The 23,252-nt window shown below is 35.3% G+C and overlaps 1 protein-coding gene across 2 annotated transcripts in view; it reads right to left on the minus strand.

Annotated features, from left to right (window-relative positions):
- LOC149791945 (UBX domain-containing protein 4-like) overlaps window positions 1-23,252 on the minus strand; it is a 124,073-nt gene that overhangs the window by 52,865 nt on the left and 47,956 nt on the right. For both annotated transcript variants that reach the window (XM_089970462.1, XM_089970461.1), the window contains exon 7: window positions 6,018-6,187. In XM_089970462.1, coding sequence (XP_089826588.1) covers window positions 6,018-6,187 — 170 coding nt within the window. The remainder of the gene's footprint in view (window positions 1-6,017; window positions 6,188-23,252) is intronic.

Here is a 23,252-nt window from a genome sequence, read left to right on the forward strand (position 1 = left end):
ATATTGAAATGGAAGACTGGTTTATGAAAGTCACATAAATAAAGTCACATTATAAACTTGTTGGAAAACAAATGAAATTATCATGAATAAATGCTACTACACAATCTGCCAGTAGGTAAAAATATGTCATCTCAACATCAAACATAAGTTCCCTTGTAAGTAAAATATATATAGAAAATGAAAAGGAAATATAGAATTTCAAGCATCATAGATCTGACAAAGCTTTATTGAAAGAGTATGGAAAACACTGTAAATCAAAAGGACTAAAGCTCTACTGGCTGAAAATTTCCAGAAATTCAAGACTAGACCATTTCTCTCTTTTGACTGTGGAGTGTTGAAACTGTCTTTGATATTTTTCGGCAATAACAAGATTTTCAAATCAGCTGCTGTGGTACACATACAGGATAGCAACATGACACCATGTACACTAAGGATAACAAGGCATCGTACTTGACACCATGTACACTAAGGATAACAAGGCATCGTACTTGACACCATGTCAAGGATAACAAGGCATCATAAGTTTTCTGGTGGAAAAGCCATGTAGACATGACATTTTGGTGGCACAACAATAACAAGATTTTCAAGATGGATGATATGGTGGTCACATTCAATAACAAATTGGCACTATTTCTATTTTGTACCAACTAAACATCCTTAGAAATTATCTGGTGAAATCACAATGTTAATATGATGAGCCATCCAGGAGAAGTCATAACCAGATTTTTCAGATGGCCATTAAGGCAGTCATATTCAAAGTCACACTGGCAGTTTTCACATATGACCAAACAGTCTGTTTTTGTTTTGTGGATTTAAGAACGTTTTTCAGCACAAGTTAAGCTATACAAGGCAGCCACTATATTTGGTGGAGGAATAACCCAGGAAAAATTACTGACTCATGGGAAGCTACTGGTAAGCTTTTCTCACATACCCTCACAGCCTAAGACAAGACTCAAACCCACAAAGAGGTGAGATGTCAGTGATCTGTAAAGACAAGTGCCTTAGACCAACTAGATATCATAAGAAGTCTTTCAGTGAAACCCCAATGCTGACGACTATTCAATCAGGAGAAATGATACAATTTTCAAGACGGCCACTGTGGTAGGCATACTGAATGTCTGAATGGCATAATTTGAACCAACCAGACATAAGAAGTTGTGTACCACAGATCCCATATCAATATAGCCAATGAATCAAGAGTAGTCATAACATTATTTTCATGATGGCCACTGTTTGGACATCATACAGACACATCTGTTTTCTTTTTGATCATCATACACATGATAAGCAGTCTTCTATTGAAAACCCAAAGGCATTACTTTTTAATCAAGAGGATTTGCAACAACAAAATTTTGAACATCAGATCAGTACCATTTTTATCCTGGACCAACCAGACATCATTAGAAATCATGGAAATATTACTTTTCATTTGCGAGGAAAGCAACAAAATTTTCAAGATGGCTACTGTGGTTGCTAAATTGGACATCAGATTGGTACCATTTTTATTATGGATCAACTCAACATCACAAGAATTCTGGTGAAAATACATGACATTATTACACTTCATTCAGGAGAAGTAACAATAAAAAGATAATATCAGACATCAGATCTGTCCCATTTTCATTTGTGACCAAGTAGACATAAGAAGTCTTTTTGTGAGGAGCAGCAATAACAAGGTTCTCAAAATGGCCACTTTGATGGCCACACTGAATGTTCAAGTGACACCTATTTTTATATAGAACCAATCAGACCATGGAATAAATATGTAAAACGTTTCATGATAATTCTCCAAGTTGTTTAGAAGGATAAGTTATAACTTGTTATGAAAGAAGGACGACAGGTACATCTGGTTGCCATATTGGATATTAGATTGGCACCATTTTCACTAAGCACCAACTAGAAGTCTTTGATAAAACCCCATGTTAATATGACCATCCAATCAGGAGGAGCAATATTTCATGCTGACCAATGAGGCAGCCATACTGGACATCAAAGCAGCACCATTTACATTTAGGGCAAACTAAGTCATTGGATGAATGTGTATGTAAAGTTTCATGGCAATTCTCCAAGTAGCTCAGAAAAAGCAGCAATAACAAACTTGTGCTAACAGACAGACAGACAAATAAACAACTAGAAGCAAAGTTTTTGGCAAATTTAGCAAGCAAATTAATTTTTGAACAAATTTTGTTCTAAAAAACATTTTTATGCAGTGCAGGTTTATGTATAACGAAAATATGAATGTCTAACTGGATGGCAGCCAGTATCCACTGATACACATTGGTAGCCAACATTTCAAAAGCACCATATAATACCAAGTGACAAGACAGACTTCTGTATGTTAAGAAATGCTCTTGTTGCCACATATTGTTCTCTGTAATATTTAGTTCAACATACCTCATTGTTAACATTAATTCATATGATGTGCGACTGGATAATACTGTGTTATAAAAAATGACCACATCATTTTATCTGGGATGAGATGGCATGGCATGCAAATACTCATTTGCTGCTCATCTCTTACTTATGGTAAACTACACTAAACATATATTTTTAACATTGGTCAATTGCTACAATCTGATGACATTAATATGCTATATTTAAAGATTGACTAACATTTAATGATGCTGAAATAGTTTGAGTTACATTTTAAAACTGTATCCAAGGTGAAAGAAAAAAAACCCCACCCCACCCCTGAGACACAGGATGCAAAAGGTTTCATACCACTAAGTTCACAACTGCCTTCTATCCAACTGGCATCAACTGTGCCTTTTTAAAATACTATAATTATTTTTGCTTCTAAAGACTGCCATTACACAAAATAACCACTGATTCTGTAGGGATTATTAGGCAAAAAGGTAGATTTATTAATCCATGGATGTAAAACATAATTTAATGCCAGCATTATGATTCTCAACTCATAAACTTCAGGACTGTTATTCCAAGACTAAAACATACCTGAAAATTGTTGTAGAGAAAGTGTATGGAATAGATTGTTGTATTTACATCGATTTGATAGTGATCATAACTACTTCACAATAGGATAAAAATGTCGAACAGTATATCAGATTTCTACCACATATTTTTTAGATAATCAAGTCAATTCACAAGTAATTAAATTAGATCTGTCATTCTGACTTGCAAATAATCATGAGCTAAAGGTAAACAAAAATTGACAGCACTATTGCAATGCCTAAATTCTTGTTTAAAAACAAAAAAGAACTCTTACACTTTTGCTCTTATCTGCTTCTACATTTCTATAACACTGCATGTTCCCTATGAAATGAGGAGCAACAATGTCTCAATGGCTAGCATGCTGAAAGGTGCATTGGATTAATCCAAAACCATTGCTGTCATCTGTCCTTGGGCAAGACACTTTACTCCTAGTGCTTTGGCACCAAATAACATGCCTTTGCTGTGCCATAAAACACCATACACTCACTCAGTGAAAGGTGTAACTGTTTGCAATTATTATAAAATTCTCACGAAAACCCAATAGGTATTGTTCAGTAAGACATGATACTGCTACTAAGTCTCCTGAAATACAGTCCCTTTATTGAACCATCTGTTTCTTCAGAACAACAACTTATTTTAAAGAACACATTGGCTATATGATAAATATAACATAAGAGTTCTGCAATACAAATGCAATGATGAAAATGATGTACTACTTCTCAGCACTTATCTACACACCAAGTTACATGACTAGTGTTTTGTACATTTAATTTGTATTTATTAGGTTTCTTTTTCCTCCTCCATAATGTTTTAATAGTAATTTGTAATTGACTTTGTCCAAAATCAAGTTCATTGTGTTCCGGACAACAGCCAGTCATTCTGTAAACAAATAATACATAGTTAATATTTCTCTAGGAGTGTCAGTTAAATATTAAGATCATTATCAATAAAGGTAAACATGTTTATTTGGATCTGGGTCAGGAACATTAGTATTCCCATGGAATAACCTGTTGTACCTCATGTTTACCACGTTCTTTATTATAATTTTAGTAACAGATTTTTATCTGTTTACAACTATGAATTTTCTAGAAAAGATCTTTGTACCTACATCCTGGCTCTTCTTTTGTGTCTTAGTTTTTCAGATAATCTTGTTTACTTGAAAAATTATTCATTGTTATTAATAAACATGAATTAAAGTCTCTGTGTGTGTGTATGATTTGGTTTCTTAACGTAGCTTTTAACAATTTTTCAGTCATATTGTTATGATGTTTGCAGTGTGGCAGTTTAAAATATGTCTAGCACTGGGACATCATGCCACAGACATGTAGCATCATATCCCATCCAGTCACATTATCCTGATACCATGCCAACCAGTCCAAACACGAACCTCCTAATGCTGAGTGCCATGCAAGGCAGCTGCCAGTACTATTTTTATAAGTCTTTGGCATGACTTGGCCAGGGGTCAAACATGCAACCTCCCACATCCACAGCAGATGCTCTAACTAGGCCACTGGAGTGGTCTACAAATAAAGAACCTAATACAAATCAACGGAGTGTGAAATATAGGTAACAACACAGATTTGCATCTAGAAACCATATGAACCTCAGATACCTCCCTAACCCACCCATAATTCAAAGCAAAATTTATCTCATCTGAACATCCTACAAGACAAACAATAATAATATTAATAATAATAATAATAATAATAATAATAATAATTATAATGAGGACTTTGTATAGCACCTAATCTTTAGAAGCTCTAAGCACTTTACAACTTTAAACAACACCTATAAGATAAGAAACATAATAATATTATTACAAAAACAAACAACATGAAATTAGAAAAACATTTAAAAAAAAAAAAACATGCTGAGAATATTTCAGCTGGGAAACATTATTAGGTCTTTAAGTTTGCTCTGGCTGTCAAAATAAGTGAGTTTTGAGAGCCCTCTTAAATGTGATCACTGTGTCTTTGTGTCTAAGTTCAGTGGGCAATTCATTCCACGTTGCTGGGCCCTGGTATGCAAAAGAACGCTGTCCATATGACTTTGTTTTCATACTTGGAATAATGAGTATACGATTGTCAGAACAGGAGTGTAAGTGTCTTGCTGGTGTGTACACATGAGTGAAGTCAGATAGGTACGTTGGACTAGAGTCCGACAGTGAAATGTAGCACAGAGAACAAATTTTGTGTTGGATCGAATGGATAGTCAGTGTAGGGTACAGAGCAGCGGGGAGGTGTGCTCTGATCGTGGTATTCTAAGTATGATCCGAGCAGCTGTGTTTTGAACTTTTTGAAGTTTCTGGAGTAGATACTGAGATGAACCAGACAGAATTGAGTTACAATAGTCCAGTCTTGAAAGTACTAATGAACACACAAGTGTTTTAGTGGCATCAACTGAAAGATATTTGCGAATGGAGCTGATGCGTCTCAGCTCAAGATATGCAGCCTTGCATATGTTCATGACATGTTGGTGCAATGTGAGACAATATATCTAAAATAAAGGGTAAAAGTGACTGGACAAAATTATGTGACCTCACCCACAAAATTTTGTATGCAATTTCACATAAATTAAAATAAACCAGAGCTTTGATTTGACAAAGTTTCAAATAATCTTAATGGAGCTACACATGGTCCAAACAACATGGGTTCTGCTGAATATACTGCCTTACCTGTAGGGCACATTATATGCAATGCAATATTCTAACAAGAATTCTGCAGAATGCTGTCTCATTTGTTGTGCCAATGCATATTCCAAATATGAACGGAAAAACACGAGTATGAAAAGTAGGTCAATGTGATAATCAGTACCCTGCACAATGAATGCACTCATCTGATTTCATGTCTGTACATACATTAATATCGCTGAAACTGAATGAAATGACAACATTTATGTTGAGGCCTCAGCCATCAGCAATAACCAATCTATTGAGAAAGTGAAACCAGGCAAGACAACTATTTCGTCCTTTTTGGAGCTAAGCTATGAAGTGATTACTGAGTCTAACTATATGCTAAACAGAGACAAGACAAATAAAAAATTGAAAGATTCATGTTTGCTCTCACCTGTCCTTTGCAATTTGTTCTCGGACCCGTTCCTTGGCTTTGCGTTCCTCCTGCTTTTCCTTCTTCAATTGTTCCTGGAGCTCTTTCAGCTCTTGCTCCTTCTGGTTCTCACGTAACTGCTGCAGTTCCTGGCCCAGCTGTCGTCGTTCTTTCTCAGCCTGATGTGCCTTCTGCATGCATTAAAAAATAAAACAAATCAATTACCTCTTACAGAAATGGAGAATGTACTGCCTAGCTTAACTGTTTTATTGTTAACTGATGGTTTCTTTTATTTCTTAAAAATGTTTAGTACCGACAATACTTCTGAAGCTTATGGTGAATATTAAAAAATGAAAAAACTAGAAAGGTATCCATGAAATGGAATGCAAACTCACTATGCTTGGAAAATTACCTAAATGCAAATGCTGCTCCAGTGCCTGAAAACTGGTTTGAATGCAAATGCCAATCCTGTGCCTGAAAACTGGTTTGAATGCAAATGCTACTCCAGTGCCTGAAAACTGGTTTGAATGCAAATGCCACTCCAGTGCCTGAAAACTGGTCTGAATGCAAATGCCACTCCAGTGCCTGAAAACTGGTCTAAATGCAAATGCTACTCGAGTATCTCAAAACTTGTCTGAATGCAAATGCTACTCCAGTGCCTGAAAACTGGTCTAAAAACAAGGTATTCATGAAATGGAATGCAACCTCACTATGCTTGGAAAATTACCTAAATGCAAATGCTACTCCACAGTGCCTGAAAACTAGTTTAAATGTGGATGCTACTCCAGTGCCTGAAAACTGGTCTGAATGCAAATGCTACTCCACTGCCTGAAAACTGGTTTGAGTGCAAATGCTACTCCAGTGCCTGAAAACTGGTCTAAAAACTAGAAAGGTTTTCATGAAATGGAATGCAACCTCACTATGCTTGGAAAATTACCTAAATGCAAATGCTACTCCACAGTGCCTGAAAACTGGTTTGAATGCAAATGCTACTCCAGTGCCTGAAAACTGGTCTAAATGCAAATGCTACTCTAGTGCCTGAAAACTGGTTTGAATGCAAATGCCACTCCAGTGCCTGAAAACTGGTTTGAATGCAAATACCACTCCAGTGCCTGAAAACTGGTTTGAATGCAAATGCCACTCCAGTGCCTGAAAACTGGTCTGAATGCAAATTTACTCCAGTGCCTGAAAACTGGTTTGAAAATGCTACTCCAGTGCCTGAAAACTGGTATGAATGCAAATGCTACTCCAGTAGAGGTGTCAATGGGTATCCAGGTTCTCGCCTGTTCATAATTATCTGGTTAATAAAATTAGCCACTGAGTACCCATTTATTCCATGTAAAAAGAAAAGTTTCCAAGTTCACATCAAAGACTATATTTGGCAACATCAGAAATGAGCAAGACACAGAATAACAAGTACAGTTCGAGGCTCATGTCATCTGACATTGATTCATCATAGACATCTGTCTACTCAACTTGTATTTTCAATATGTGTGCTACGCATTTAGGCTCTAATAAACAGTAACAAAGAAAGAGTGAAAACCACAAGCTTTGACAAATTTAACAAATAATTTATTTCCCTGGGGAAAAAAATATAAAAATGAAAAAATAAGAACTTACAGTCATAAGAAATCAAAGCCAAAAATAATCCTAGAATAATCCATGAATTAAATTTTAGAAGTCCTAGTAATAAAATGTTCTAATGAATTCAAGTTCAAGTCCCAACAAAAGAATCTAAAATGGAAGGCAATGATTACTGTAGCCTTTATAGTATGTATGTGTCTATAGTTCATTGTTGATCCACAAACAATATTCCAGTGTTTAAATTTCTGAATAAAATTTGAAGAAATGTCTTTGTCTAAGATATCGGTATGAGCACTCAAATATTTCCAGGAAAAAAGAATTAATAATTCCAAAAATTAAAATTTAGACTCATCTGGTCACAATGAAACACTTTCCATTGTCTAAGGTAAAAAGCCCAATTGACTAATTGCTCTACAGACAAAGGTTATACAGTCAAGTTAGATGCAAAATAGATACGCATATGAGGGTCACGTGATCACCTTCCAGAACAGTTTACAAGCTATTTACATGTATGAGGTTACAAATTCCAGTACAGCCTCAATCTCACTCTATGTATCCCACAATAAAAATAAATAAAAAAGTAGTCGTTTACTTGATTCTCAATCAAGGTCACGAAATAGGTCAGCATAAGGTTAGAAAGTTCTATTTTTAGGTGGGTTTTTTTACAAACAGTCAGGTCAAACTAATTTCTGGAATGTATCAAATTCCTAGCAAACAAAATTACATTACTTCGACATTTAATGACATTTTTAAAAAAATTAAAACTTTCAAACAGACAAACTAAATCAAATATACATAACACTTCACACATAAAGAAAAAGCATTCATTTTACCATAGATTAATGATAAATGATGCCTATTTTTCAATATGTAGAAATCTGAAATGACGTGTCCTTTCTTCTTGCAATAGGTTCAAGTAGTAAGAGACAAAGATCTCTGATCAAACTTATCTGAGGCTTGATTTTTAGAAGTTGTGCCAGTTTGAGATTTAGAAGGGCTTGTATCAGGCTGAAATACTTTTCTGCCAGAAGACTGTTGAGTGTAAGTCTTATTTACAAAAGGAACTTTATACTCATCAGCAGCACGAGCAGCATTTTCCAAGGTTTTGATCATATGCTCGTCAAGATAAGTCCTAATGTCACTATGGATACAATTCTTGAACTCTTCAAGTAATACAAGTTGTTTGAGACTTTCATAATTCTGTTCAACTTTCTTGGCTAAGCAGCATCAGTCAAATATCTGCTCTTTTTCTCTAGCAAATTCAACATGAATTTGTCCAACTTCTTTTTTACAGTTTCTGAATTTTTGCTGATAAGTTTCAGGGACTAACTCAAAACCCTTTAAGATGCATTCTTTAACCTTATCATAGTCGCCACTTTGTTGAACTGACAGTGAATGGTAAATATCACTAGCTTCACCACTACGTACACATTTGTAATAACTGAGTCCAATTCTTCCTTGGTCATTTCAAATTTTCAGCAACTTTTTCAAAACGAGTAAAATATTTGTCTACTTCTCTTTCTCTGAAAGGGGGCACTAACCTAATATTCTTTGCAACATCAAAACTTAAATTTGTATTTAAACTGGGAATGTGCTTTTCACTTGCCAGCTCCATTTCTTTTATTCTAAATTGATATTCCCTCCCTCTCTTTCTTCCTCATCTAATTGCATTTGCATTTGTTTTTCTTACTAAATTTCCTATCTCTCTCCTCTTTCTTAAATTGTAACTTCATTTGTTTTTCTAATAACTGCCTTTGTCTTTCTTTCTCTTTTTCTTCCTTATCTAATTGCATTTGTTTTTCTTGTAACTGCATTTGCCTTTCTTTCTCTTTCTCTTCTTTCTGAAGTGACAGATTCCTCAACTAGAATTCCATCTTGTATTTTAATTCTAATTCCTTCACTTTTATGTCAGTCTGATACAGACTTACTGATCGAACTAAAAGTACTTTTATGCAAAACATTATTTTCTACCAAACAATGAATCAAATTTTTTTTTATTTCTTGCTTCGTTAAGGAAGTATTTTGCCTCAGAAAGATCATATTTTCTTTCAAGGGGTATTAATTCATCTTTCTTGAAAAGATCTAACTGTTACTGGCTAGGATTTGAAAGATTTCCACTTTATATGACATTTTAGAAAAAGCTTGCCGATTTCACTAAAGATTTCAAAAATGTAAAAGAATACTTGGGATTTTTAAAAGATTTGAAAAACTAGGGGAATTCAAATTTCAAAAAACAAAGTTTTCTGAAATATTTAGCCAAAATTCAACTATCCAAGGACAAGTGCCCAATTTCTTATGTTACGTGTTTAGGCTCTAATAAACAGTAACAAAGAACGTGTGAAAACACCAAGCTTTGACAAATTTAACAAATAATTTATTTCCCTGGAAAAACAATGTAAAAATGAAAAAAAAAAAAAAAGAACGTATGTTTATAAGAAATCAAAGCCAGAAATAATCAAAGAATAATCCACGAATTAAATTTTAGAAGTCCAAATAATGAAATGTTCTAATGAATTCAAGTTCGAGTCCCGAAGAAAAAATCCAAAATGGAAGGCAATGATGTATACTGTAGCTGTTATGGTTCTATTTTTAGGTGTTTTTTACAAGCAGTCAGGTCAAACTAATTTTTGGAAAATATCAAATTCCTAGTAAACAAAATTACATTACTCTGACAAGTAAAATTTAAAACCTGCTTACAATTAAATTAAATATAATTAAATTAAATATACATAATACTTTCAACCATCAAATAGTTTCCTTAACTGCAGATCCAGGTAAGTAGCAAAGTAAAAATGTACAGTTCTCTGTAATTATGGTATGTAATATATAACTTATACTTCCTATGCTCAAATTGGTCTTTACGCAAATATCGGGGTGGGGGGGAGGGTTGACATGTATGAACTTAAAACAAAGCAGTTCAGGTTCTCCTTTAACATAATTTTTCGTTAATCAGGTACTCGATGATTAGGATCGATGGGTACCAGGGTGACTTTTTCTAAAATTTTGACCTCTTTATATTCCTGTGCTTGAGATCTGGTCAAAATGCAAATGCTACTCAATGGCAAAATCAAGAAGACCTTACAGCAAATATGGAAAATCCTCTTCCTTAGTGATTTTTTTTGTCTAATATGGATGCCATCTGTCCCCATTATTTTTCTCATGGTCTGTAGGAACAAGTGTAGCATGTGTGTGTTTGTGATCTGGACTTTTAATGCAGCTTTAAAATAATTTCAGTCATGTCGCTTCGATGTGTGCAAAGTGGCAGTTCATAGTAATGCCTAGCACTGAGGCATCAAGCCGCAGATATGTAGTGTGATGTCCCATCCAGTCACATTATCCTGGCACTAGGTCAACCAGTCCCAACACTGACCCCTTAATGCTGAGCACCAAGTGAGGCAGCTGTTAGTACCATTTTTGTAAGTCTTTAGTATGACTTGGCCATGGATTGAACCAACGACCTTCCGCATCCGAGCGGAAGTGTAGCCCTGCAAAGCCTAGCTTTTACAACTTATTACTTTGTCAATAGATTTTCAAAGCTGAATTTATTCTGGTATGTTGGGTTTATTACCAAAAAAAGCAACAACAAACAAAACAGATCAAAAAACAAGAAAAAATGAGATTGTGAAAAAATACAACTATACAATGAACTGAAATAAACTGCTCACATTTGTCAACTAATAAAAATAATATAAAGATAAAATCCTAAGTTAGTAAGCTGTACCATTGCTAAGAAGATGTAACCATTAGAATCTGTAATACAGTCGTCTCTCAATATAATGCTGTTCAGGGGATTAACCATTACATGGGCATGACACAGGACAATCTGGACCATGAGATCTGATTATGTATCAAATCAGCTATTGTGGGGCTAAGGTTGTTATGACAAATTTTAAAATCCTAGCTTTCACAAATCACTTTATTGTAAACTAAAATACTGTAATTCATCAGCTTCGTTCTCTTGTGCCTGTGTGATAATAGTTACAAATAGGCACAATCGGAGATACAGCAGAGATCTAAAAATAGCCACTATCTACTAAATGACCAGGGTTAATATCCAGGTTATTAAATCACACCGAACAGTCAGTATCAGCATCATGTCACTGGTTACTTACAGATTTATGTGATATGCAACCATTTCTAATCCAACTAATAGAACAAATTGGAGAATGGTCAAGCATTGTCAGAAACGTCCCAGAATAAAGTGTTCCAGAACAGACAGCTGATGGAATTTTTCCTGGATTCTTAAAGATGAATTTAGTGCAATGAAGTGCAAGACCTGCTGTGACCAAACTGGTGTAATAAACTTTGCTAAGTCAGGGTCACTAAACTTCCAGCACTCAGCACTCATTTGACATCAGGATTCAGACAACATTTTGCGCATCAAAAACTCCAGCAATTCAGAGAAACATTGTAGCAATCATAGATGAGCACATAGTAAAGGAAAAGCCTGCAACTCAAATTCTCATTGACAGAGTGGAATTCTGCATTCAAAAGGAACTGTCCAGCAGAAAACTTCTGAAAATTATTGAACACATGGTATGTACTAGCTAATTCCTACTACTGTATCTATTTGTAATATTCACAGGGGCTCGTATATCGTTTCTTTCAGTTTACCAATAAATCATTGCATGAATTGAATGCATTGGATGGAATACTGTCAACTTACTGGTTGACAGAAAATTAGATTCTTGGTAGGCGGAGTATGTCATTTACAGTCAACTAATGAGATCTCAGTATTCCAATCAGCTTGTTGCACATAAATATTAAGTGGGCACAATCACAGCCATGTCGAATGGTAGTGTGGTAAAATTATCTAGCATTCTTGAAACATATGATACTAAGTCAAACGTAATGGAGGCATATAAAGTCAAAACATCAGTAAAATATTTATTATGCTACAAGAACTGTAACTTAGAATATCCGAGTCCATTCCTAAATAGGTCCTGCAAGACTAGAGATAAGTGTCCTCCCTTGTAGGATTATATAATACACTTTAAAAACTTATCGCCCAAAACATCACCAACCTGAACATTTTGTCGCCAATTTTCAAAAAAAGTCTTGCCATTTTCATAATACGGTACAGTACTATCCATTTATCTCAACTCCCTCTGGACCAAGGTAATATTCTCATCATAATTAGATGTTTATATAAGGGGGGGGGGGCAAAAATAAATTGAAATTTTGCATACAAGCGAAAATAAATTAGGTGACCTGTCGGCAGCATCTAGGATTTAGAGAAAGAACAAAAAAACACACAAAAACTAAATGAGGACAACTAGTCTGAAATACACTTGTATATTGATAACATACATTTATGCAGTACACTCCACAATGTGATAAATAATGTTTATGTATATGAAAAATCCATGATTTCGAGTATTGGATCTTATGTTTTACATTGTCATTGGCGGCAATCATAAGCATGAACATTTTTGTTGCAAACAGGAAACTTATATGGCAAAATAAATATGTTCCAATCACTATGAAAAATTTAACAATGTTTTTACTTAAGTTTGTTGCTGACTTTTTTAATCAAAGGCCTTCAGCTCAAGGTGCATGTGTTACTGAAGGTGCCGGTAAAGGTCCTCTTTGAAGGACCAAATTTTAGCCACATCAAACAATTGTAGAACATTGAGACAGAATATTTTATTTTTAATGTGCTGTGTGTGTGTTTGTGTCTGTATATATATATATATATATATATATATATATAAATTGTGGTGCTTCAAAAGTAATCAGTTTTCTTTGAAATTTCTGCAGAACTATTTTTTCTGGTACATTTTTCAAAAAGAAAAAGTACTGCAGTCCTCTGGTCGATTGTAGTCGTTCCCATTCCGACCTTAGAGGTGGTCAATTGGAGTTAGGTAACATGACTATTTTGATACACCACTCCCTCGATAACTCGCGCACATCGGGGTCCAGAAACATCGACCGCACTATAAGCGAGGGGCGAGTTATCGAGGGACCTATAAAATAAGCCCAAAACCAATAAAGTGATTGACGACATAACGGAAAAATAAGGGGGGTAGGCAGATTATACTGTTGAATACTCACTTTATAATCGTTCTGAGATTAACTGTTAATAAATATCTCTTCATAACGGTGTACTTTATTATTTTCTCATAGGACAACATTAAAAATTTCAGGATAAATTACAGTATATTGAGGCGATCATCGAAAACATTCCACGTGGTTTCCGTTCGCTGAACATGTGTACCACTTCACACATTGTGTACTACGTCACTAAGTTTTATGTTGAATTGTATACAGTCTAGTTTTGTTGTTTGAGCCAAATTAGAAGTTTTTATACACAAAAGATCGACTCTTTTCGAGAAACAGTGTCGATCGAACGATAGATAGATAGATTTGAATGCGATAGAAGTAAAATGGAAAACAAAAAAAAAAAAACAAGAGTTAATCAGTACTGACATATTTAATTGGTCTACAAATTTAAAACAACGTAAATTAGAACAATACTTGCCGTTTCTGCCATGCTTGACAAATATCAATTCACTTTTTGAAAAAATCAGTTAATTTTTTTTGTGTGTGTTACTCCTTGGTTTCTCTGCCGCCGAGCAAAATCCCTCAGATTTCTCAACTGTATGAGCTTTAGGTAGTCAACATTTTGGGTCGCCAGCCACCTTACGGCAATATCAAAATATTTGCTTCCTGTGCAGAGGGGTGGGGGTGCAACATCTGTGTCTGCATCACTTTCAACACTTGTGTTACTCCAGTTAGAATAGTCTTCTGCTGCAAATTTGTTCGCTATAGAAATAATTATAGTTTCATCTGACATGTATTCGGCTGTAGGGCAATCATTGTCAGCACAAATCCACTCCTCCATCAAGAGAAACGCACATCTCAGGACCATGAGTCTGTACTAATTTCTCCCAAACAGCCTCGGCATTAATGACATCAGTTTTACTGAAACATTCGAAGTCACTATCGTCGTCGTTGTCTCTGTTACTGTTTTGCTTTACATCAAAGGCAGCTCCAAGACCCTTAATCCAGCACCCGAGGTCTCTTGTAATCGATTTTTTTTTTAATGCAACAAACACTTCCCCAAGTTGTTGATCAAAACAAAGCCGGCATGTACATGTAATTAGGTTCTCACAGAAGTACTCACGGGTTTCGATGTGACGGTCGATTGACTCTTTTCATGTTTTCAATGAACAAACTATGTTGTGATTATAATGTTTACACTGAAACGGAATTAAAGGATTAGAACGTGACTTTCACACAGGAAGTGGTTTAATTGGTGTTTATTTCATTCTCTGTTGCCATCTGTTAACATTTACCAGAAGTTTTCATTGATCGCTATTTCACCAGACTGTTTATTTACAGTATAATGACAACTATTTATCCTAAAAACTTACATAATATATGATATCTTTAAACAGAGGTCTCGCTAGGATTTTAAAACTGGGTCTTTCTGCCTCTGAATTCAATCCCTAAATATCAGTATATTTTCTCACTCGGCCGCCAAGTCAAAGCCTTTGAACTAGCCGCCTAGCTGTTGCATCATGTTCTTTTTTTTTTTTAATTTACTCTTATGAAATAGCAACAGTACATCAAAGAGTCTTTCAGTCACTGAATTCTGTCATTGTAAATATCAGCACACTGAACTGATCAACACATTTTCCCACAAAGCAGGTGGCTGAAACAGGACTGGCAAATCTTTGAATTTTCCCGCGCACCTATTACATGCGTACGGAGGACTCCAGCCTCAGTGATTTTCTGCGTCCCAGATCAAAAATTGGCTTCCAAATACGCGTAATTAAGCGTTTTCGAGATCTCTGAAATTAATTCTTCTCTAGAGCTTGCAAATTGCAAAATATGGATTATATTTTTATGGGCATTAATCACCATTTTCGATGATAAAACGAGCAATGTATCAAAGTTTAATTTATCAATTCTTATTGTAATTTTTTTCATGTTCAGCATATTTTAAAGATATTTTAAATACATTTTGTCTGGAAAAAATCGGGAGCCAAGACGGACACCGCGTTATAAGCGGGATCGCGAGTTATCCGGGCGCGAGTTATCGAGGGAGCGGTGTAATATTACGGCATTTAGTACTAAGGCCAGACATCAGCATAAGCAGATTATGATATAACAATGCACTATTAGGGTGATTTGTTAATATAAACAAAGGATTTGTTTATGTAACTATAGATTCCAGTGCAATTTTATATCCAAGTTTGCAGCTTCATGTCATGGTGCCTTTGAATTTCTCCACTCCAAACCCAAGATTATATATACAATTATTAAAGGCCAAAAAATGTTTTTGTCTAAAACATCGCCAGACAGTATATCTTGTCACCAATAAGGATAAGAAAATCACAATTTGCAATAATGGTCAAGCCCAGCAAACCCATGTGGCAATACCTTGGTTTTAAAGTGCAAGTTTAGGAATTCACAAATATTGTTCATTACTAAATTTTATTTATTTTAAAGTTATCTTACAAAAGATAATAAAATTATTATCAAAAAACAAGTGCAAAAAATTAAAAATGAATATGACAATAATTCTTTAGGTATGAATTAATGCTACTTAATAAACAGACACTTATACTAAGATATTAAATACACACTATGATAGTAGACTGGTATTACAAAAGAATAGTTCATTAAGCAATATAATTATGCAGTGAATCATGAACTAAAGATTGAGTGTGAGTGTGTTTTGGTTTTTTAACTTTAAAATTTTTTAGTCATACCGCTATGATGTCTGCAGTGTGGCAGTTTATAGTGATGTCTAGCACTGTGGCATCATGCCGCAGACATGTAGCATGATGTCCCACCCTGTCGCATTATCCTGACACCAGGCTGACCAGCCCTAATACTAACCGCTTAATGTTGAGTGCCAAGCGAGGCATCTTTTAGTACCATTTTTGTAAGTCTTTGGTATGACTTGGCTGGGGATCAAACCCATGACCTCCCGCATCTGAGGTGGACGCTCTAACCACTAGGTCACCGGAGTGGTGAATTAAAGAGTCATTATAAAAAAAATTAAGAATCATTGATAAATTTGTTTACATTATTTTTCATGACTTTCATATGATAAGGTTTAAAATATTTTAGGTTCAGCACGAATTTATTAAGGGTGAGGAAGTGGAGAAAGGCACACACCAAAACTCCAGCAGACTCCAAAAAGATATGGAAGTAGCCCTAGCTAGACAGCAAAGAATGAATTCGATGAATGGTTGGTTGACTGCAATTATATTGGATTGATGGTGGATGAATCAAATGATATATCTGTGCACAAAAACTTGATCATGTACTTAAAACTTTTTGCTGAAGAAGAGCCATCTATTGTTTCTGGTAGAGGTATTCATGTCAAAGATGGTAAAGCTGATACAGTTACAAATGCTACTGAAAGCTTTTTTTTAAACAAAAAGCAGCCCCGTTTCAGAAAATTAGTTCTATTTGCATCAGCTGGTGTTAATTCTATGGTTCAGAGGTTGCATGGTGTGACAACACAGTTTAAAAGAATAACTAAAAATGTTATCACTGTTCACTGTGCTGCCCAAACATATTAATTACATATTAAAAATCAACAGAATCTGATGATGAAACCTATACATTAAATTTTGGACATATGTAAGCATATAAAACCTCTATGTTTGAAAAAATTAAACAAGAAGATCAATTCTCAGAAAGGCAAGGCTGTTGGTTGACTGTCTGAGATACCTCATTGACAGAGAAAATACTGTTTGCTTACATCATAGAGATACTGCAAGAAAGATGGTTGCCATGGAAGACTGGAGATTCTGAATGATGATGTCCTGTCATCATGTAAAGAAAATCATGCTCCTGAACCAGCAAAAACCCCATGGCATTTATGTTGTGTGGGCAATACAAGGATGAGCAGCAGGAGTAAAAAAACCAATGCAGATAATACAACAAACTACAAATGGCATATCTTTGGAAGATGAGTCATCTGCAAGCATACAGCACATCACAAGCCAAAGGAAATGAAAACAGATGTAATATCCTAATTCACAAAATTTCGGAGACATCATGTATTTGTTTAGTCTAAATATTAAGACAAGGAGTGTCTTCTCTGTTCTGGTATTCTAGACCAGTTGATGACAACAGAATTTTGATGTTTGGAACCCAGGAGAATTCAGGTCAGGGTTCATACAGATCTAGAGAGGTGAAATTCAATGACCAGCTTCCAGTTTTCAATATGCATGGTCTCAAGTCAAAGTGCTCTGATTCAGTTATTAATTTAAATACAAGTAACAAACACAAAAACAATACAGAAATAAACAAATGTAATATGAAAGGGAAATGGTATTTAAAAAGAAAGTCATTGTAACCCAGATGTTAACCATTGCCCTTTAGTTTCTATTCTTTCTTCTCCAACTGCAACTCCATTGCTTTCACTTCTGAGATGCTGCCAGGATTTGATCTAATGGGGGGTGTGTATACCCTTTTGTTACAAAAATAAAGGACAAGTAGTGAACAAAGGAGGTAGAGGAAATGGCCACATTTCACTATTGACCTAACACTTCAATATCCATCTGTCTCCCAGCTACACTCTGTTAAAGTCCTATTTAAATCAAGATCTTTAAAATATGTTGCATCTAGTTGTATACGCATTAATGTTGATTTTTTATGAGCTTAATCTGTTCCTCACCAGTGTTTGAATAGTGCTGAGATGCCATTGCTGATGGGATGTATAAATAACTAGCTTAGCCAGCTGGAACAATTTGGAAACTGTTCCTTATGTTTATTATGTACATTTTTCACTGCTCACAGATAATGTCTTTTGGATACTTTGGCTCCAAAATAAGATTTTTTTACTAAAAACAAGCTCTGCTTTAGTTTCACTTTCTTGAATCAGTACTTTACTGACTACTATGCCAAAGTTCCTTTCTCTTCAATATTACTGTATTAGGATTTAAGTCCATTAATGCTATAGTCTGCTTGTTCATACAGTGGTATTTTAATCAAATAAATATATGTACTTCCTAATTTCATTTTTTGATTATTTATTAAATTTATCTCAACCCTTATTAGGTCACATGTAGCTATGCTCAAGGTATTTTGAATAATGCATTTTCTGAATTTACCCTCATTAATTTTTTCACACCAAAAGCTGCTTTAAAAACGAAATCTTAAAAGAGCAAGTAGTCACATTTTTCCGGACTTTGGGAATTTGTCAATATGTCAAAAATATCAACACTTTTTATAGTACCCTAAATTAAATAAATATGTGATATCCCTACATTTCTTTAAGTGAATTAAAAAGACAGTGAAAACATATATCCCATGCTCTGCCTATCTAGGATAATTTTTCAGTATATCATCTCCAAATTGTACATTAGAATTCACCTTGCACTGATTTACTAAGAAAATGAAATAAAATCCTGGTGAGTCAAAGAATATACTGTTTCAATTGCACTCATTCTTGTACCTGTAAACTAAGTAGTAAATAAAATATCCAGACAATACTTTAAAACACTACTTTACAATAAGGAGGAGTTAAACCATGTTTATAAGTCAATAGATTGGTGCTACCAATTACCAAATGATTAGTCCAGAAGTTTACACCTCTAGCGTTTGAAAAGTTATGAATTTGTCAGATGGTATACCGAGATTGGACAAACAATTTCAGTCTAGCATATTTTCGAGTTTTCAAAATGATGTCAGTTTCAGTTTTGATTACCTGCATGACACACTCAATTCAAAGTTCAATTTCAGACAAGCTGCATCAGCTAAAATTCTCACCTTTAACATTTTTCTAACTTCAATAATCTGATATAATTCATAGCTTTCAAACAAACTGCCATCACTATTGTCAGCCAATAGGCCTATTTGTTGAACCGAATCATGTATGATGAACCGCACTTTAGCCCTTTTGGATTGTCTGGGTAGCCCATATTTAAATGCGCATTTGTAAAACTTCCTTGTATACATGGTTCAAATTACGAAAATGTTTTGCCCAGGTCCCAATATGACAATTAAACTTAGTGAAGTCAAGGAGTGTTAATGACATCATGTCAAAAGGGCGCTATGCAATATATCTGATTACTACATGTGGATTACAACAATAGTATAATTGCTAGCCCATGATGGACAATCAAACTGTACTTCAAATTGTCACACAATGTAAAACAAATGACTCAAAAGTAAAATTTGCAATCATTTTTAAAAAAAAATAAAATCTTTAAAATTCAATCACTTTTAATGACCTAGGTGAAATATCAATGACTTTCAATGACCTTTAATGACCGTGTGCATACATAATGATTGAATACGCATACATCGACTGGTCATTCAAAGTAGTGCCAATTTGATTGTATCAGATTTTTTCAGTTCATGCTTTGAATGATAACAAGATCATGCCTTTGATTTAATCATACTAGAAAAGCAGACACATCATACAGACTTTTTAACCATTTTCTATAATATTTTCTAAGATATAGTATATTTTAAGCTTCTTTGATGGTACTCTGTAGTTTTGCTTGTGTTATCTCACCATTTTGCTAGGTCTCTTTTATTGCCAATCTTTCGTTTACATGCTTTTGTTAGGTCACATGAAAACATGTTGATCTACAGTGATCTGTTGCTTTGGTGATGTTCTGGGGTCTTTGAGAAAACTATCAGGGTTTCTTCAAGAGAATGTATTTGAGGTCAAATGAGTACAATGCTTCTAGTAACACATGACATCATTAGTACCATGATGCAGGTCAAGTGAGTACAATGCTTCTAGTAACACATGACATCATTAGTGCCATGAGGCAGGTCAAATGAGTACAATGCTTCTAGTAACACATGACATCATTAGTGCCATGAGGCAGGTCAAATGAGTACAATGCTTCTAATAATACATGGCATCATTAATGCCATGAGGCAAGTCAAATGAGTACAAGGCTTCTAGTAACACATGACATCATTAGTGCCAAGAGGCAGCTCAAATAAGTACAAAGCTTCTAATAATACATGGCATCATTAGTGCCATGAGGCAGCTCAAATGAGTACAATACTTCTAATAATACATGGCATCATTAGTGCCATGAGGCAGGTCAAATGAGTACAATGCTTCTAGTAACACATGACATCATTAGTGCCATGAAGCAGGTCAAATGAGTACAATGCTTCTACTAATACATGGCATCATTAATGCCATGAGGCAAGTCAAATGAGTACAAAGCTTCTAATAATACATGGCATCATTAGTGCCATGAGGCAGCTCAAATGAGTACAAAGCTTCTAATAATACCAGTGTATCCCCTAGGAGTGTAAAACTATGGGTAAAAAAAAAAAAACTTTGGTATCAGAACTGGGGGTCAAATGAAAATATTGGGGGTCAAATTTTCATCTCATCCCCTAATCCTTTTTTTACCTGAACATATGAAATTACAACGTGTATTGCATGCTTACTTTATCTGGAACTAAAATTAAAAATAACAAACAAGCTCAATGATCAAACAATCATTTTAATGCACCTAAAAGGAAATTTACACTCACCATTATTTTATTTCTTCCTGGAGAAGATTTCTTGAAATTTGATACATGAGGTTTTTGCAAACTCTTGCTTGTCAAAGTCAGGACGTTTGGCTTCATATCTAACAAGCATTTTCTAATGACGAGACTTCAACGAAAGATTGTTTCTTCTGACTGAATGTATAGCATTTTGGACAGAGAACTCTCTCTCTCAAGGCACTGAGGTAGAGGGATGGCCAGACTAATAGCAGCCAGCTGAGCAAAGTTGGGGAAAATATCCCTTTCTTGAAGAAGTAGTTCACTGATTTCAGCCAGCCCCATCTCTTTATGTCTTGAAATGTAGCGTTTGAAGCAAAGGAAAGATGCCTTGGTTTCCTCAGGGTCAATCAGAGGATTTTCCCCTGTTCCAAATTGTTCAATGAGCCTCTCCAAGGACTCGGAACCATGGGTTCTTATTTCTTCAGTGCCTTGAGGTAACTTTCTAGGATTGAGTATTGTAGAGAGGTCTTTCAAAATCTGCATATCACATGGGGAGAATCTTTTTCTCATCTCTGATTCAACACATGCTACAAACTCTTTTCTGAGATTTTTGACAGACTCTTTAGTACGCTTATGATATTCTTTGGGTTGTACACCTTGGTATTTTCCTGACATGTCAAGTTGACTATTTAGTTCAGTCACGCATGATGTGTATCCATCTACATTGCTGACATGATCTTTGAGTGTTTCCAGAGTAGCATCAAGCATATGTTCTACCTGATCAATGTCAATGACCTTTTGAAATACTTTGCTGCATCTGGTTACCTCTTGTAGGACATCAAGCAATAACATTGTCGATGCTAGAAACTTGTATGTACGTACATCAGCTAGAATGCCTTTTGCTTTTGAAGCATTTGCAGAGTCATTCTGAGCTGCTTCTTGCTCAAGTGCAAGAACTATGCATCCCCAACAGCTCTCAATGGCTTGCACAGCATCATGGTGAGACAACCATCTCACCTGGGTAGGTTTTTTTAACTTTTTCGCTTTCTTTCCCATAATCTGGCACATGTCTCTTATCCTCTGATATCTACAAGCTGAATATGAAAAGAAGTTGTAGATTGTGACCAAAACAGACTGGTACTTTTTCATGTATGCTACGCTTGCTGCAGCCCATTATGCAACCAAGGCTAATCTATCAGCAATACACCAGACACTCACCATTCTTTTATTCTTCTCTTTCAGCCATGCACCCACTCCAGATTTTAAACCCATCATGACATTTGCCCCATCAGTGCCCAAACCTATCACCTTCTTAATATCAATCTTGTATTCCTGAAGAATATCCATTAAGGCATTTGTGATTGTTTCAGCTTTTCCATCTTGCACCTTCACGTTAGCTAAATATTCAGTGTGTGCCTTCCCATCATGAAGAGTTCGACAAAATATAACTCATTTTGCTTGCACAGCAATATCCAAAGACTCATCCAGAAGAATGCTTTGGTATGGGGAAGCATGTACCCTTTGTTGGACCCTCTCCTTGCAAACTAAAGAGGCTGCTGCCTGCATCTTGGACACAATCCCCTGCTTCTTGTATGTCAGGGTCTCATTCTTCAGGGCTGAACAACCATTGTCCCTCTTAGAAAAAAAAAGGAAATAATAACTTGCATATCATCCTGTCACAGAGCACAAGTTTGCTAAGTACTGCAGAACCAGTATTACTCCCTTCATTCATTGTTATAGTTCTTTAACTGAAAATTCTATTTTAAAAAAAGTAAACTGGAATGGACTGATCAATGACCATTTCACTTTATAAATTAATTCGATCTCAAGTAATAAGACATGAGACACATACACAGACACATGCAAGCAGAAAGAGAGAGAGAGAGAAAGAGATTTTACCTGAAGTTCGATTAAACCAGGAAACTGTTGGTCTGGAATATTTTCTTGGCACATATGCACTGCCGTTCTCATCTGCACCATGAGGCTAGAGTCTACCTGCTCTTTGCATTTTTCTCAGCAAGCATCCAGATTTCGTTGTTGCGAAATAATCCCTTTAGCGATAATATGTTCCCCTAATTCTTCATGGTGAACAAGGGCAGAACTTTCATAGTTCTTTGACCCAGTCACAAAAGGATTCTTCACTTTGGAAGTATTTGCACTCACCCGAACACAAGTCAAGCATGTCATTCCAGTAGACGAAATGTATTCCATCCAGGGGAATTCTTTCTTCCATTT

The sequence above is a fragment of the Sinohyriopsis cumingii genome, chromosome 9, assembly GCF_028554795.1.
Source record: "Sinohyriopsis cumingii isolate HCF-2022 chromosome 9, ASM2855479v2, whole genome shotgun sequence".
Classification (NCBI taxonomy): Eukaryota; Metazoa; Mollusca; class Bivalvia; order Unionida; family Unionidae; genus Sinohyriopsis; species Sinohyriopsis cumingii.